The sequence below is a fragment of the Heliangelus exortis genome, chromosome 3 (assembly GCF_036169615.1).
Source record: "Heliangelus exortis chromosome 3, bHelExo1.hap1, whole genome shotgun sequence".
NCBI lineage: Eukaryota > Metazoa > Chordata > Aves > Apodiformes > Trochilidae > Heliangelus > Heliangelus exortis.
The window spans coordinates 82,286,089-82,304,096 of NC_092424.1; the positions used below are offsets into that span (position 1 = coordinate 82,286,089).

Consider the following 18,008-nt stretch of genomic DNA (forward strand, 5'->3'; position numbering starts at 1 on the left):
CCCCCTTTTTTGGACTTCTCAGTATGTGTTGTATCCAGCAAAAGTGTTTTTCACTTTTCATTTTTATAGTGATATTAGATATATGGACTTAACTTGATTGCTTAGATATCAAGTATTTTAACTGAACAGAAAAAAGCAAGGTTTTCATTATGCCTAAAAGCAATACTGCTCTTTAAAGCGTGGTAAAACTTAGTAAATATTATTCTAATATCTTTTGCAATATGAATACTCTTAAAAATAATGTATCGAAATTTTTGTATGGATGATAAAATCTTCAAGAATGTCTATAAAGAGTAATGTCAATATGGTTATAACACAGACTCAAGTCAGCCAGTTTATATGAAAGAAAGTTGCCATGGATAAATTCAATGACAATTAGTTACCTTCCAATTTATTCTGAGATAGGATGTGTGACAAATAAATGTTTCTCAAGATACAAGTCCTAGTTTCATAAAAAATGAATATAAAACCACAAGCCACTATCATGAAACAAATATTTGCCTTCAATATTGATAGAAATAAATAGTCCATTATTAAAGGATTTCAAACTTTGTTCTCCAAATAACATATTGATATGTTATTTAGCTTCATCTCTGATATGAAAACAACCCCAAAATGGATCAATCACGTAAATACCATCCTTAGTGGAGGTCTGAGGAAATTAAAAACTCATTTTGTAGCTTCAACACACAGCAACCCATGGTCTTCCAATAATATGATCTGATAAGGTGGGGCATTTTTTATTTTTTTTTTTTTTTGACTTGTTTTCCTTTCCAACACATATGCTTTCCTTTGTTATGCCAGTGAGTTATGAGATTGCTTCACAACTTAGAATAATTTTCTCCTCAAATGATAATAGTAACACAAAACACTAAAAGACTGGCTCCTTCAGTTGGAGTTATTTCACATTTTTGTGTGACCTGAAGAAAAATCATTACTTTCAACACTTATAGCTACCAACACTTATGACTTTATTAGACCTATTTTAATTAAAGAGGCTATTTATAAAAGAAGGTCAAAAACTAATTATTTAGAAGGGTGATAAATATTAGGTTTGTAACCAAGTATCATAACTACATTGAAATTAATACAATTACTCTTTCAAAAAGGAAATTTTATTACAAAGATCACAAAAAATGGTCTTCCAAGCCCTTATGCATATTGAGTTCAAAATTACATTCCCAGAACAATTAACTCTTTTCCTTCCTGTAAAAAAGGCTCATTCCCAAATTTTAACTACTGCCTGTATGGTTAACATTCTGTGAGTTTCAGAATCCTCTTTCTCTCTAATTCTACAACGTTACTACTCTAAGAATAGAATAATCAGAAAACAGTAATCAGGCAGTGATGGACACAATTAGTTTAGATATTTCTATCAACCAGTATCACTGATTTGTGCAGGAAAGAAATCAATTTAAGGGAGAAATCTGTATGCAAGTACAGAGACCAAATACGTCAAAGCTGCCAAGGACTTCCAAGAAAGCTGAAGGCAACTGATACTGAGGTACATCTCAGCCTTCCAAAATTGTTCTGTGCATACCAGCTCTACATACATATGTATGAGCTCCACCACAGCTACACATCTTGCATTCTGCTTTTCTCATAAGCACTCTGAAACACCACATTACACTGAACTGGGCCTGGGTGCTTTTCTGGTATCTGACTTCAACGTTCACATAATATATTTGGTAAGAAGCTTTGGGGATTAAAATGTGAGAAAGGTTTAAAAAAGTACATCGAAACCAGACTATATACAAAGATTATTTTCCTTTGCATCTGGCAGTACATCCGCCCTAAGTTTCAGTGAAAGTTAAATTTTTTAGCTTAGTATAGATTATGCACAGTGCCTGGTAGTTACATGGTTCAGATAAAGTAACACAAGCATCCAAAGAACTGAACTTTAATAAAAATGTACAAAAGAATAAGTTTTCAAAATATTAAAAGCTCAACTTTTAATGCAGCAATAAATATTCTATAGGTAAAAATATTCAGCCATGCAGAACACTTAAATACAAATCTCCAGCGTACCTGAACTGTGGAACTTATTTCAGAAGCAAATCCTCCTGTCAAGGGAGCCTCGTGGCTAATCAGCAACCTCCCAGTCTTCACCACTGACTGCAAAGGAAAAACAGTAATTTAATCAAATTAAAGCTCTTGTGATTTCTTACTTGCACTACTGTGGAATATAAGAAATATGTGACATTAGCCATGTTACAGTGCAGCTACTTTTCCTCTCATGCATTTTCCCTGAAAGATAAAGCATTCTAGAATGAGTAATTAATAGGATTTCTTTTTATATGTGCTATAAAAGTGCTTACATATTCCAACTCCACTTTAAGCAAGTATCAAGAATAAAAATTGACTCAACGGAATATGAGTTTCCCTTCTCAGTGCAAACTAACATTTTTGAAGAAAAATAAGGTTTTTAACAAGTCCACAAAAACTTAGATCCTGAAAACACAGGAATTATTTCCTGGAAAGAAATAATTCAGTGACATGCAATACACAGCACTGCACAACCAAATGCTAGGCAAAGTGATAAATCATAACTATTCAGAAAGTAATACTGCTCAAGAAAAAAAAAAACCAAAAAACCAAAAAAAAACCAAAAACAAAACACAAAACAAAACCATGTTGAATGATGCTGCTTATTTAAGATTTACATGCAAGTGGAAGCAAAATTTTCTAATTTCAAATCTTAATGTTTGTGCAGTTTTTGTGATCTGCTTTATAAATAATTCCATAGCAGAATATATATACAAGGTAATCTAAGCATCTTCTACTAAAAAAAAAAGGAATTGGGTTCATTGTGAAATGTAACAAAAAAGCCCAAAATGGGGTTAATCTGGTGGGAGTATAAATCTCCACCACACTCAAATACATTGAAATTTTTTGCAATTACATGCTAAACTGAACAATATCAGATACCTTTGGTCAGAAACACGGCAGCAAAGTCTCACTTTTCATGGTGCACATTTTATAATTTCATACGGTGCAGTAACAAGTTTCACAGACTTGTAGAAATGCACATCAGGGGAAAAAAAAAATCAGAATAATGCGTACATTAATCTTTCAAGAACAGTAAACAGTTTCATTTTCAATATAAGTACATTGTGTACTGCTGGTGGAGCATTAGTCATCAAGTGGAAAAGCCCAGCAGTGCACTGTCAGGTCAGGCTTCCTTAATGTCCTATCTTCAATTTAATGACTAACACCAGCACATTCTCCAGTTGGGTAGTTCCACGATGTCTACACAATAGAATATATACAGGCAATGCCTTAAATTTACAGGTTCCCTTCTGATTTAAGTACTTTTCTAATTCTTTTGCTTTTCTAGCAACGACTCAACCAATGGCTCTAAGGAGCTCATCCACAGATGTACTGGCACAGGCCTGTAAGTAAGATGTCCATATAATGTACTGTGAAGTGGTTTGACAAGATTCAGATCTAAACAAGAACAAAAAAAGGCATTTCAACAGTTGGAAAGTAATCCAGTTATGTAGGCTGATTTCTTGAATTATTTTGCCAGTACTGGAAACTCAGATTGAAAGAACAGAGACATTAACTTCACTATAAATCTGTCTAATACACCAAAACAGTTCAACAACCAAAATGCACACTCCAGTTTTAAGTTGATATAACTGATACAATCAGTTCTCTAACTTCCTTTAAAATAAGTTATTTATTCGTTTGTATAAATTTATTCTGAGAAGTTCACGCTCTGAAACGTTATTAAAATTACAGAATTGCATAGAATTTCATAGTTCACTGTTAGAACACATGTAAGAAAATCCACATGGGATCAGAGAAGATATCCAGCAGTCCAGTATCCTGTCTCCACAATGGAGATAAATTGACATTTAGGAAAGAGTAAGAATAGGGCCTTTTAATGTGTTCCTGCACTATTTGTCAGGCTCAAACTGTTTTTACATCAGAGGTTTCCTGAGTTCAATATGGTTTCTTGTTCTAACCAATAACTCTTCTTGCATGAATTTATTCTCAAATTGAAACCATGTAAATAATGAAGTATAAAAAGGAAAAAGAAAAAAAAAATCATTTTGGAAGCCTGCTTCTCCTGTAGGATAAATCCTCATTTTTATATATGATTTCCCAGTCTTCAAGGATTCCCTGCCTTTGGGGAGCTTGGGTTAGGGAACAAGCAAGCAGCTAGGATTACCAAGCACTGCACACAAGCATTTCAGCCCTGCTAAAAAGCACTGTATATGACTCCTGTGTGTATAGCACACCATGCTAGCAAAGTTTTGGAGCTTTTAGTATTAGTGCCAGCTTATTCAGGCCCAGCATAGATACTTTGCCATATAGAAATATCTTAAAAATTCTCCTAATGGTAAAACCAGAACCAAAATGAGCATGACTTAATCATCATACTGCTTTGTAGTGGAAGGATGAAAGCATTGCAATTCCTGAATATTAAAGGCTCTCCCACATCAATTTCCACTTCACATTAATACTTGTTCCTAGACCGCAGTGAATCTTTCAGAAAGACCTGCAGCCTTAATTATGGAATTCCCAGTGTCTGCAAATGCATCACAGTTATTTGTAAGTAGTTCCCATTTAATTGGTAGTTCTAAAAGTTAAACTGCATTCCCTGATAAAACTTTGCACCTTACATCCGAAATAATTTGGCTGACGTCAGCTTCAATCTGTTGATTTTTATTTTACTTCTTTTTGCCCACTGGAGAAGCTATTATCACATTTCTGCTCCCCACATGAGCACCTACAGATTGTGATCAATCTTAACCACACTTGCTAAACTAAGCAGACTGAGCTCTAAATCTTTCACCATGCCGCACACTTTCAATTCCTTCATCATTCTTACAACTCTTCCCTGATTCATCTCCAGTTTGCAGTGTCAGTCTTGAAATACACCTACCAACAATCAATATCCCAGCCTTTTTCAGCATAAAGCCACCCAAGTAGCTAACATAACCTTCTGACTGCAGCTCTTGGACATAGAAGGCTTTTAGACCAAAGCATAGCAACACAAGTACAGTTTCAAGTGATGCTGCCAGTCCCTATTCTTGAGGAAGATAATTTTGTTCTTAAATTCTAATTGCCTCCTGGAATAAAGAGAGAAATACAGTGTGCATTTATTATTTCAAGATACAAAATTATATTTGGATATGCTGAAAAACATACTGTGTGCCTGAACCCAGCTCAGCTAATGAACTTTTCTTTATCAGCAATTGAGTGACAATTATATCCACTTCTTCAGCTGTTTGGTACCTCTAACTTGCCAGTAATGGTTTTGTTGCCCGTAGTCTTCTAAATTTCTATTTCTTTCGCTGCTTGCAACAGTTTTAAATGTTTTCTGCACTTTTGAAAGAAATATGAAGAAGCAGGTCCTCTCATCCAGAGACTTGCTGCATTTCTCTATGAGCTTTATTCTTCTAAATTTTCTCAAATTCCCTGCTATCATTTTCCAAAATCCTAGTCTTTACAATTAACTCAGTATTTTGAAATGCAAATTGTGCAGTTCAGGTACAGCACTTTAGAAATGCATCTTCAAAAATTATGGGGAATGGCACTAACTAAAACATTCTATGATTCTTTACATCCATGACCAGAAGCTGTTGTTTGCTGATCTTTAAAGTCCAGAGATTTCTGAAGGTGCTAACAGATTCCACAGGGAGCCCCTATTTCATATTAAATAAAAATGAAAGCTTCTTTTTGCCATATTAAGTAACAGATCATAGAAGAGAGTTAGAAGCCACATCTGGGCATTTAGAGAGTGTGGCTCCTCTTTGTGTCACAGGTACTCTTGCACCTCAAAACTGAGCACAGCTGATGCAACCCTGGCTGCTCCCAAAAGGGAGAGGGGTCCTACCCTACTCAGAACCTCCTGTTCTCAGCCAATGCTTGGCATTTCCTCAAGTACTGAAGGGGCCCCAAGGAGCACTACCTGAAGATAATCCAATTTATCCTGCATAAGTGTTCAGTTAACACACAGCAGCACACACCATCCCAGAAGCAGATTCAGAGACCAGAAGCAGATCAGGATTATGCTTCAGCAGTGTCCCTTCTCTCCAGAGGGCAACTGAGACCCAGGTCATGGCACATTACTGTCACCTGTGCTTTATCCAGTCATTAAGTAAAAGTCTCTAGGGCTTTCAACTACCAAATTCACCCTAAGACAAAACCTGAAACCAGTACTGACTATACTTTTCCAGCTGAATTTTGTCTTCAGGACTGGTTTACATCAGTGTCTTCCACAGGGACAACATTTGACATTGCACTGGAGAAAAAAGGCTAGCAGCGTGATAATGAAATGTGAAAACAGGTTTTCTGAACTGTAGCCCAGCATTTTCACAGTGAAGCAGCTGAGCAAACTATTTTCAGCCTCTCTGACTACACTCTATATCCAAGAGTTTCTATAATCACTTTTCCGTTCAACTGAATTCATCTTGTTGGCCATTTTCTCCCCTTCGACAGGCACTGATGACAGAAGAAAACAACACAAGTCTGACACTTCCAAGGCCTTTGAAACCTAAGTGCTGACACAACTAATTAAATATTATGCCTTTATTTAGGAGAATGAAGATTTAAGCCAAAATGAGTGTGAAGATCAAAACTGCATTTCACTTGACTTCTCTCCACGTGTAGCTGCAGCACTGCTTCCACTGTAAGCAGCTGCTTGACTAACAGACTGATGGCCTTTAAAGAAGTTAAAGTCAAAATTTTATTATAAATGGCTGTTACTGTGTCACAACGACAAGATTCTTACTTTCTGGAAGAAGAATATCTTGTTCTCAGAACAAAACTTTCCTTCTCTCACAGAAAAGGGATTATTTTGCTGTCCACTTTCACATTTACAATTCTGCAGACTTCTGATGGTGTTCTCTAGAGAATACTTTAAGAACTAGTTTTCTGAAATAATTTTAAGAAGCTGAAAAAAATATTGAAATTGAATTTGTATTATATACCATTTTGCACCAAGCATGAAAACAATTCTAAAATTGTACAAAAAATGAACATAAACAGACATATGCCTTTACTGAAACACAATCAGAATCCAGAAGCTTAAAAAAAGTTTTGTAACGTTTTAATAAATACCTTAAAATATTTTTTATTTTTGGATCAGCTTCAATGAATTTGTGTTTGGAAATTATAAAACCCTACTTTCCTCAGTCTATCAGTTCTAATTTCCTTCTAATGTTTTAATAACAAATGAAATTGCAGAACAGCATTCTTGGTACTAAACATCATAAGCATTAGGATAGAAATAAGATTCCAGAATTCTGGTCTGCATTTCCCTCAGAGAAATATATAACATAACCTGCTAAATGAATCACTGAAGATGACATTTTCATGGCAAATGCAGATCCAGAGTATGGCAAATCCCAGACACAATGAACTGTTAGCACATGTGATACACTGCAAACATTAACAAATGTGGTTGGTATGTTCCAAATTTTTAGACATCCCAGAGCCTTAATGGAGTTGTGGGATTTCTGGAAAACAAAATAGATCCTCAATTACATTTTTTAAAAAATATGTTGTCAAGAGAAGGAATAAAAGGGGCATAGAATGTATTCTAATAGATTGTACATGAGAAAGATCTGTAACTTCCTAATGGTTGTGATCCAGTCTGATAGTTACAACTATCAGTCACCCAGAAGAACCACCTTTCCTGAGAAGTAGTAAAAAAGCTAGGAATAGTCTGCACTCTTCAAAAGCTCCAACCCAGCAACAAAAATAGTTCTTAATATTGAAGAAAAAACACTAAGTAATCTGAATTAAAAGAAAACAAATCAATGGTTTTCAACACTAGTCAATTCTCAGACAGGAAATGACATCCTAAAAATCTACTGTATCATCATGTCTACAGTACACTCCCAAAAGCTGACTGAAATTCATTTATCAGTGAAATCAAGATGCAAAAACAAATAAATGACATGAAAAAAACATTATTGCATCACACACAGCTCAAAAGTCCCAAGTATTAATAAGATTTCTCAACTGCTGGCAGTAAGACAGCCAATTTATTCTGTTAAGATTCAGAAGGCTACTGTAAGTATAACAAACATCACAGTATTACAATATAGCTGAGAACCCTAGCTCAACACTGGCAACAACTTATGTAGATCCAAGATAAAACTGTTTGGAAAGGAAAACAATTTTTATTCCATTGCTTAGGAAGGCCATTGGAGAAAAATCTTTAATAAAAACTTCGAACATTTAAATGAAAATACATAGCCAGTTCTTTAACAGAGGAGTAGGCTGATTAACAAAGCAGAGACTGAAAAAGAAATAAAATTTATTTTGAACTTGACACAAACAGCTAAACCATTTCAACTGATCCACATTAGCAGAGCACAAATCTTTATCTTCCTGCTAACCAAATCAGAGGCTTTTCATCCATTCCTGTCTGCTTGCTCAGCTGATGCAGCTGAGGTTTGTGCTTTCTGACCCATAAGCCTGGAATTCATTGCCTGCTGATGTGACAGGCTGTGGCCCAGGCAGAGTTTGGACCTACTGCCAGCTTTGGAAGAGCAGAATGAGTTCCCCCAATGCAAAAGGATCTATAAATTAGCATATATTATATATTAGCCCTATAGATTAGTTACTGCAAGAGGAAGCAGATCCATTAGGGCTCCCAGACTGCAAAGATCACAAGGATGCAGAGGCAGTGACTCGGGTTTCTAACAAAGAGAAGCAAAACACAGTCCATAGAAGGAGACAACATTAACAGGAAAATGGGACAAGGGAAAGAACAGAACAGCTCTTCATGAGTGTTCAACTCAACATGTGGCCTTTGCACCTTAGTTTGACAAGGGAGGCTGTGGTGCTGCTGCTTCCTCTCCTACTGTGACTATACCTTTGGCTGCCTTCTCTGGACCAAAAGACAAATACAAGCCCCAGAAGTATTATTTTTTCCTTGCCAATTCATTTCAAATCAAAGTAAAGATCAGCTGCTATAGAAAACAAGTATCTAAAACCATAATGGTTTGCAATTCCAAGTATAGTATTAATACAGAAAAAAGTTCAAAGTATTCAAAATTTATTTGCTGCCAATCAAATAACTAATTTGCCAAACCAAACAATTAATCCTGCACAAAGATATTATCAAAATATGTACTAAGGTGTAAGCAACACTCCCACTATCTACTGAGATCTCTGAATGTTATTACTGTGCATTTTAATATTGATTTCTAATAAGGAGTCAAAGCTCCTATAAAAATTTAAATTAATTTTACATACCACTTTAAATTTGTTCTCCCTAACAGGTCAGTCCTGTTATACTTCTACCTAACTACTATTTCCACCAACTCCAAATATTAACACAGTAGACTTGGATTACCATTGTAATGAGAGCTTGAAGGCAAGGGAAGGAACAATCTGGTACATTTTAACAGTAGCAAAGGCAGAAGCAGGAGGGGATGCTAACAGCAGCATGAGAGAAGAAAGGAAACCAAACATTATCTATAACCAACTGTCAAACTTAACTCTGACTTTTGACCTTCCTATGACACTACGTTTAAGTGTAAGCATCAAGAATTATTTTTCTATTATAAACACTGTTCTCTTAAGACAAAAAAAAAAAAAAAAAAAAAAAAAAGAGGCCATGAAGTAAAGGCATCACTAGTATGGTTTAGTGTCCCAAGGAATTCAGATTTTTAAAAAACTTCAAATGAAGTCACATTGATATGCTAAACAAAGCAGTGTCACAATAAATTTGTAAGGCTTACCCTGTTATATGATTCTAGATATATAGAGAGAGGTATACATAGAACATACTTGACCAGAACTCAACTGGCCCAAAGACAGGAAACTTTTTTTTTTTTTCTTTCCCCTTTAAGTATTCTTAAGCCCCCTCCCCATGCATTGCCTGTTGCTGGAGTTGGTAAGCCCTGCTCCTGTTCTCAGAAAGGTTATGAACAAAATTATTTCCAGGGTTTCTACACAGACCTGAACTGGTGGTCAGGAAATCAACCTGCACTTTCTGTAGAGGAATTTTTTTTTTTACTACATGAATTAGAGTGAAACAATTTAACAGGCTTGCAATAATTCTCAAAAGTTACTTTCAGATAATTTTGAGAACTCTGACTCTGTGGCAAATGGAGACACCATAATGGTTGTAATTATTCTTTTTTTTTAATATTTTTTCTTATGGCAAACAATGAAAAGGAAACCGAATCTAAAATATTCCCATTGCTAAAAAGAAAACTGCTTACAGAGCCAGCCAATATTTTTTTTAAAAAAAGGTGAATTGTTTAACATGCATGCAGATGCATATGTCTATGCATTTATTTCCTTTTTTTTACCTCCTGAAATGCAAGCATGGCATTGATCTCTCAGAAGATCAAGACAAAACCGATAGAAGTATTTCTGAAGACAGAGATTTACAGCTCAAATTTAGTGTGTCAAAGCAACAAAAACATTTTGCTCAGGAGTCATCAGCTCAACCTGTTCTGACTCAGTATAAGTAAAGTCTGACTTGTCTAAAAATAAACTATATCCAACAACTAATAACCAGTCCTCCTAACAGCTCCAATTAAACAGTTCACTACTTTGCTCCTGTTTAAAATTACACCGCCTCTTATGACAGAATAAAAACAGTTCAGGATGAAGCTCCTTGCACCTCAGATAGCCTGGCATTAGGCAACTGAGGCTTTACTGTCTCAACTGAAGTCTCTGCAATGGGTTAAGTTTTCAGCCCAGCTTCCTCCTAGATGGAAGCATGTTTTCCAAGGAACAAATCTAAGTATCTTCTTTGAATAATAAGGATTATAAATAAAATAATCAGCATTAGTGTAACAGTCTGACTGTCCCACTTATTTACATAACCATTTATAGCCTTTAGGCTCTGTCCATCTACCTAAGAGCAAGGGCTCCAGCCCTCAAACATCCTGATAGCTCTCACTCCACCTTATCAATACTTTTATTGGGGGCTCAAGACCAGCAAATTGAGTGGAAGTGAATAATTTCTCTGCCTTCAATCACCAGGTAAGGCTCCTGCTGACACTGCTCACATTCAGCTCACTGCCCATCAGAGCACCTCAGTGCTGTGCCCATGGAGCTGCTGCACCCCCAGTCTCTACTGTCACAAACTCGTCCTTCCCAGGTGAAAACCCTGCCCTTTGACCTTGCTGAATTCCCTGAAGTCACTGTCAGCCCATTCCTCCTGACACTACATTAACCATGAGCCCAAAGTGTGCCCTGGCAGCAAAGGCAGCAATGGTATCCTGGGATGCATGAGGATGGATGTTGCCAGGGAGCAGATTCATCCCCTCTGCTCAGCACTGGTAAAGCTGTATCTGGCATGCTGTGTCCTGTTCTGGCCTCCTCAGTACAAGAAACATGGATGTATTGGAGAGAGTCCAACAAAGGGCCACAGTGATGACTAAGGAATTGAGATTAAAAAATCTCAATGTATATACATACCCAAAGCAAGGGGGAAAACACCACAAAGCCAGGCTCTTTTCAGTGGTGCCCAGGGAAAGGACTGCAGAGTTTATGCTCTTATGCTGACACTGCAAAAGCACTGGTTAAACCTCACCACTTTGAAATCCACAAGATGGGTCTTTTCCCCAGCTTGAAATGTAGGCATGGCAGGAACTGTTCATAAAGAACTAACGAGACCGCACGTGGCATGCACACAGAAAACATCTTGCTGAGAAATGTTAACACAACCATAAAACTCACTGCCTTAACACACCAGGATTTTATTATTCCAGTATGTATCATTTTACACTATAAATGCCAAAAATAATTCTGAAATACTAACATGGCTTCTTCCCACATAGCGCCAAAAAACATCGCGTTGTACCATGGAGATGGTGCAGAGATAATGAGAAATTAAAACAAGCACAGGAATAGTGCAAAGTAACCTGGAAAGTTTTAAAAATTATAATCAAAACCCAACGGGTTGGTGACAGGGCTAGGCTGAACATTGAAAGAAGTAACAAAAAGAGTGGATAATAAAACAATTACAGACTTTGCATCTGACAAAATTGTTAGGGTATGGCTGAGATGTTCAGAGAGATTTATAAGCTTCCTGCAAAGTCAAGAACTAAGACAAGAACTAAGACTCCCAACATGTTAGGCACCATAAAAATATGGAGTAGCAGACAATTCCTCTCCAAAACAACTGTCACTTTAAATCGTTGAGATTGTAAAATACAAAATTTTAAACAAACATCAGAGTGCACCTCAACATAACTTGGGCTGCTCATTTGTTTTTTAATAGCAGAGTGCTTAACTTAAGAAAGATATTCTGTATCAGCCAGTGACTAACCTTCTGATGCCTTTCAGTAAATTTATTCTTGTAGAACAATGCTGCTATGGATGCTCTTTGAGACTTTCATAACACCATTCTACATATCCTAAAGCAGTTAACTGCTAAGGAAATAGGAGCTGCTAATAATGGTCACAGGATGTGGTGACAATAAAAGATATTGTGTTTGATGCAGATACTCCTGCTTAACTTAAAGATTAGTAACCAGCTTCAGTAAGAGATAAGCAAAGAAAAATTAATTCTGGGATTCCATAGCATGACCTCTCTATTCTTACTATATATTGCTACATACACACTGGAATTAATTCTTTAGGAGAGAAAACTGATTCAGAAATTAAAAAATGAGAAAACGAAATATAACATACCTGGCGCATTCTTTTTCTATCATACACAATATATTGATTTTCTTAAATACTTGTCTTTCCACTCTTCACATTTCATTTGTTTTTTAACACCAGAGGCTCTCCTTAACCATGAAAATTATTATTTTTAATAGACATTTAGCACAAGGAGTCCCTCTTAACTTTTAGGACCCCGCATACTACCTGGATAACATTAGTGAAATAAGTAACATTAATATAATAAAGCTTCTTTTAACCAAATGTCTCTAAATCTGCCTGACCTGACCAAGCACCTCACCAACCATTCAACACAGAAAAAGGAGACTGAGAGTCAAGCTTCAAGACCTGCAAATGTCTTTCAAGCACGTGTGTGGGGATAACCACTTTGCTGACATTCTTCATGTCAAGCTGCTGTCAAGTAATACTGAAAGGACTGCATCAAGAAAGATCAGAGTACCTATGCTAAATCTGAAAGCTAGCACATTTTGTAGTTTGAATAACCATTCCTTAAAGCTACACTTCAAAAAAGAATTCATTTGAAGCCCATTAGAAGCAGGAGCTTCAGCATCCATGCATCCAGGATCTCCTTCAGTTCTGCTTCCTGAACTTAACTCCAATTCTGATAGCACAAATTCATACCCCTCATCACAGGAAACATGAATCCATTTCACTGCAGCTGTTGGACCCACTTAAACCTGGCATTTGTTGGATTTAACATCTGAATTACAAACACGGATTACGTGGGAAAGCATGAGGCAATACAGTGGAAAGACCTGAGCAAAATAATTACTAAATAACTTAACAAAAAATAATTAGACCAAGATTGTAAAGTAGATGTTTGAAAAAGAGACCAGTGCCATATTTGATCCTTTGAAAAAAAAAAAAGGAAGTATGTAATGGATATGATGACTCTATAATAGAGCTTGTTTACAGAATTTAATGCCAAATATCTTGTGAACCTATGTTTTTAAAATTACTGTATGGTATGTTCTTATGAATAATTTTTTTCAGCATTACTTCTCATTTAAATTATTTTTTCTAAAGCCACAAGCAATTCTTCTCTTTTCATTCTTTCAGGGCTATATCCTGTCCTATTTCTCCTTCTGGTTTTTTTTGTGCTTTCTTCAAAAATTCCATTCAAGCAATATTCAACTCATTTCTTCTATGATTTCCTTTCTTTTCTATCATTCACACACTCTCCATATCTGACCTACTACAGCTTATGGAAAAATGAATAGTAATTTTCAAGGTATATGTTCATTTTCAGCCTATTGCTGAAAGAAATGAGGGTTCTGTGACCTGACCTTATTTTTCTCTTCATTTTTTAGTCTCTTGATAGTCATTTTGCAGGCAAATGCAAGTCTTGGTAAAAATCAACCTTTCTATGTGAGGGCTATTATTACTCCTACTAACATAGTAATCCAATGCAAGACAAGCTGCACTTAGCACTATCATTACCACAGCTTTTTCTGCAAGGAGTATGCATCAATAATTTTTTTATTGCTACTTCGTGTCTAGCCAGCCACTTAGAAAGGAGCTGAGCATCCTAATGTAGATAAATAGAGAATATGGACTGGTGGGAGTTAGGAAATACAGAATCATAGAAAAACAAGCTTCATTACTCATGGAGCAATTATTTTTTCATTTCTATGTGCTTTCACAGCCGTGCATAGGAAGGGAAAAGATGGTAAGGCCAAATCCAAAACCCAAGGAACCTATATATGAGACATCTCTAGGGTTTTTTCAGGCTTCCATTTCCTGGAACATTTCTACTATGTTGTTGGAATTTTTAAATCATTAACACAGAGCTATGACTCAATAATTTGCCTGTAGGTTTGTAATTTCAATTTCCATTAAGCTACAACAATATGTGAAATAATAGTTATTTTCTATTTCTGTTGCTTCTACTACAATAGTTTTTCTTTGATCTTTTTAAAACATCTCAATCAACCCAGTAATTTGGATTTCACTTCTTTTTCCCCAGAGCAGTGACTACAGCAGCAATTTTTGGGCAAAGTTGAAACATAACCTCTCAGTATCAACTGATAAAAATTATCATACTGCTTCAGACTTTGTCTCATACAATCTGTCCAGAAAACAGGAAAAGTAAAAACTGCAAATTTATCTTTCCTTTATAGATAAACTTGAGTTTTACCATCTTTTACTCTATTTTCTCGCAAATGCCACCACTAAAAACTTCCATCAACGTCTGTCTTGAATATCCAAGATAAAACTAATAGAAATATTAGATTACATCAAAATAAGAAATCCTCCCAGTCCTCAAAAGACCTTAAAAAGGTTAGTCACATGCCTTTTAGTTCCATTTGTACTCCATCAAATCCATTCTCCATTTCTATTCAATGTAATGGTCTTTGTGCACAAGTGACATGCTGCTTAAGAGCCAGAGTAAGCCAATGACATTTGATGAGACAATCAAGCAGTAATGTACAAAGTGACCTAGAAACTCTCATAAAATGTATGCATCTTTCATTGCCATCAATGAAGTCTCTTCAATGACAAACACCAAATTCAGCCTCACTTGAGACAGACATTTCTTGGCACACAATAGAGCTACGTTTAATTTCTACGTTGAACCTCTTAACACAAATGGTAGCCCAAGAATCACTACTTAGTGATTTTTAACAGGTACACAGAAGTCTACCTATAAAGCAAGAAATATATTCTGCTTTTAAATAGCCTCTCCTGATGAGCTAAAAAGTCAAGAAAGTCTTGAAAAGGGGGGGGAAAACAGCTGCTTCCACAAACTGATACAACTTTTTCCATTGTACTGATCACCATAGCATTAAAATGCATCAGTGGCATAGACAAATGCTCAGCATTAAGAATTTATAATATTCCATATCTACTTAGTATATACTCCTCAAAGAACTATCTCTTGGGTTTCTTGTATTCAACATGATACACAAGCATTAGCATTTCTCATTTATATCAACAGCTTAAAAGACATGTTGAACACTTTACGTGCTTATCAGGCAAAAGACAGCAGTTCATCTTTGTATGTAACAGAATAAATAATGAAAGCCTCTCAATCATTTACTTCAGCTTTTTGAATAATGAAGCCTTTATTCCCTCCCTTCTGTTTATTACACGTTATTAACAGATCTGAGACATAGTGTTTACCCTAAAAACTTTGAAATGCAATAGTTTTAATCTAAGCGTCACACAAAGATTTTTCTCCCAAATCAAAAAGGCAGTTCTTATGTTCATCAGCAGATATGATGCAAACAGAAAACCACGAAGCTGCTCTAAGAACCATAACGAGTGCAAATGAGCTCTTCTTCTCTGAAGCTTTGATCTCCTAATGTAATGCTATTGAGTAACTCAATCTAAGTCAGAAACCATTTCTGCGTCACTGTAATAACTGAAATGCCTGTGGAGATCTTCCCATTTACACCCTCCATACAAACCAGAGAGAGAAGGCATTTAATATGGGTCTCTAGAAATGCCAAGGAGCTTTGTACATCTCAGAGCATGACAATGAAAGAAGCATAAATGAACTTGTTGATTGAGCAAAACTGTATCGGCCAGAGTGACAATTCATTCTTGGAGAGTAATAATTAGCAAAACAGTAGCTCTGCTACAGATCTTTATAAAACTTAATTTGCAAGTGACAGAGCCAGAGGGAAGAGCAATTATCCAGCTTTGTAGGTGGCAAAGAAATGTGTTTATTAGCTTAGTTATCTCCATTTTCCTACTCTGGGCAACATTTGCATTTGCTTGCAGAAAACCACTGTACACTCTCTTCACAGAAGCTTTTGCAGAAAGCTTTTCATGAGGACGCTGATCTCAGTTTCTAGATTTCTCAGGTAAAATTTTCCAGAGTAGAATGTAACCACTTTAGAGGCAGTGTTGCTCAGCCTTTGGTTTCACATATTTTTCTCAAAAAGGATGGGGTAAAGCAGGTATTAAAGAGCAAACATACAGAATTTGGAAACCTGGCAAAAGGAACATTGTGGTTGCATTGCAGTGCATTGAGGAATATCATTGAGACAAAAGTTTTAAATTTTTTAAGCTACTGGATGCCAAATATAATGTTACAGGAACAACATATAAAAAAGGAGAGAATATATATATATATATATATGTTATAAATGGCAAGAACAAGGCACAAAGAATTTAAGTAACTTGCCAAATATCTTTAGTATGCAGCAAAAAGGCCTTTTAAATAAGGCATGTGCTAGTGAAAATCACAATTTCTCCCTCTGTACACCCACATCTAATGTCATTTAGTTAAAAAAGCACTGAGCCTCTCAATCATGTAATTTTCAATTGTTTGAATCCTTTCATTTAAAGATCAGCATTTCTGTATTACCACTAAATATTTTATTTCTTTGTAAGTTTGCTGATGTATGCAACATTCACAGTATTTTCAGAACACAGATGGTGAAAGCATAAAATTCATCACAACAGCAATTTCCTCAGTACTTTGCTGAATCATCAGCTTTCTCAGTCATGTTGGTTCTGACATTAAATTAGGTGATAGCAAATTAAAGATGAAATTGAGAAAGAATACAGTGACTTTACATTAACTTATTTTGATCTTTTCCCAACACTGGAAAAAACTGGTATTCTACTATGGTGTGTTACAGGTCAGAGAACTACTTAGCACTATGATGCTTGAAGTAAAACAAGTTACATTCTTCATAAGTATTCAGCAAATACTGAAGTCACAGAAAAAAAAATATAGAGCACAATTTAGCTTTCATAATAAACAAATTCCATTGTGATACTAAGTAATTTCTGAAATAAGAAAGGTTCCATGCATTAGTTTTTCAATTACTCTATGTAATTGCCCCAAGAAAATCTCTACATTTTGCATCTTTTCATTAGTTCAAGCAAATGTAATTTGATGAAACAGCCAAGAATGTTAAGGTCTAACTTCAAAGCAGCTACACCAATTATGATGATACTTTTTTAAAGCTAGACATACATAGAAACATATACATTAAAAACTTATACGAGACAATGAAAATGTATATGAAGTGACAATTTACACATGAATGGGTAGACAAACTTCTTTGACAGATTTATTTTTCTTCTACAGAAAAATAAAACTAAGAAACTACAGGAACACAAACTGCTGGCAAGATTTTTAAGATCCAAAAATCACATTTTCCTCTAGTAAATCCATTATTTAAAACATCACTAAGCTCAAAAAAAAAAAAAAAAAAAAAAAAAGGTATCACAAATAGGTTTCTCTAATGTCAACAAAACTCTGCAGCTAATACTTGGAAATTAATTGTTTCCATGGGGTTTTGAAGTGCAACATTTGTTGCCATCATATTACAAATAGCTCAACACTAACAAATGGAAAACTGCGAATCACATTGCTGTGCTTAGCAATCCAAATTATTTTTTTTCTCTTCAACTCTTAACTCCATTTTCAC

General features: G+C 35.6%; 1 protein-coding gene across 1 annotated transcript in view; it reads right to left on the reverse strand.

Annotated features, from left to right (window-relative positions):
* BCKDHB (branched chain keto acid dehydrogenase E1 subunit beta) overlaps window positions 1-18,008 on the reverse strand; it is a 111,298-nt gene that overhangs the window by 44,331 nt on the left and 48,959 nt on the right. Inside the window, exon 9 of the mRNA XM_071741484.1 lies at window positions 2,029-2,115. Within this exon, the coding sequence (XP_071597585.1) occupies window positions 2,029-2,115 (87 nt within the window). The remainder of the gene's footprint in view (window positions 1-2,028; window positions 2,116-18,008) is intronic.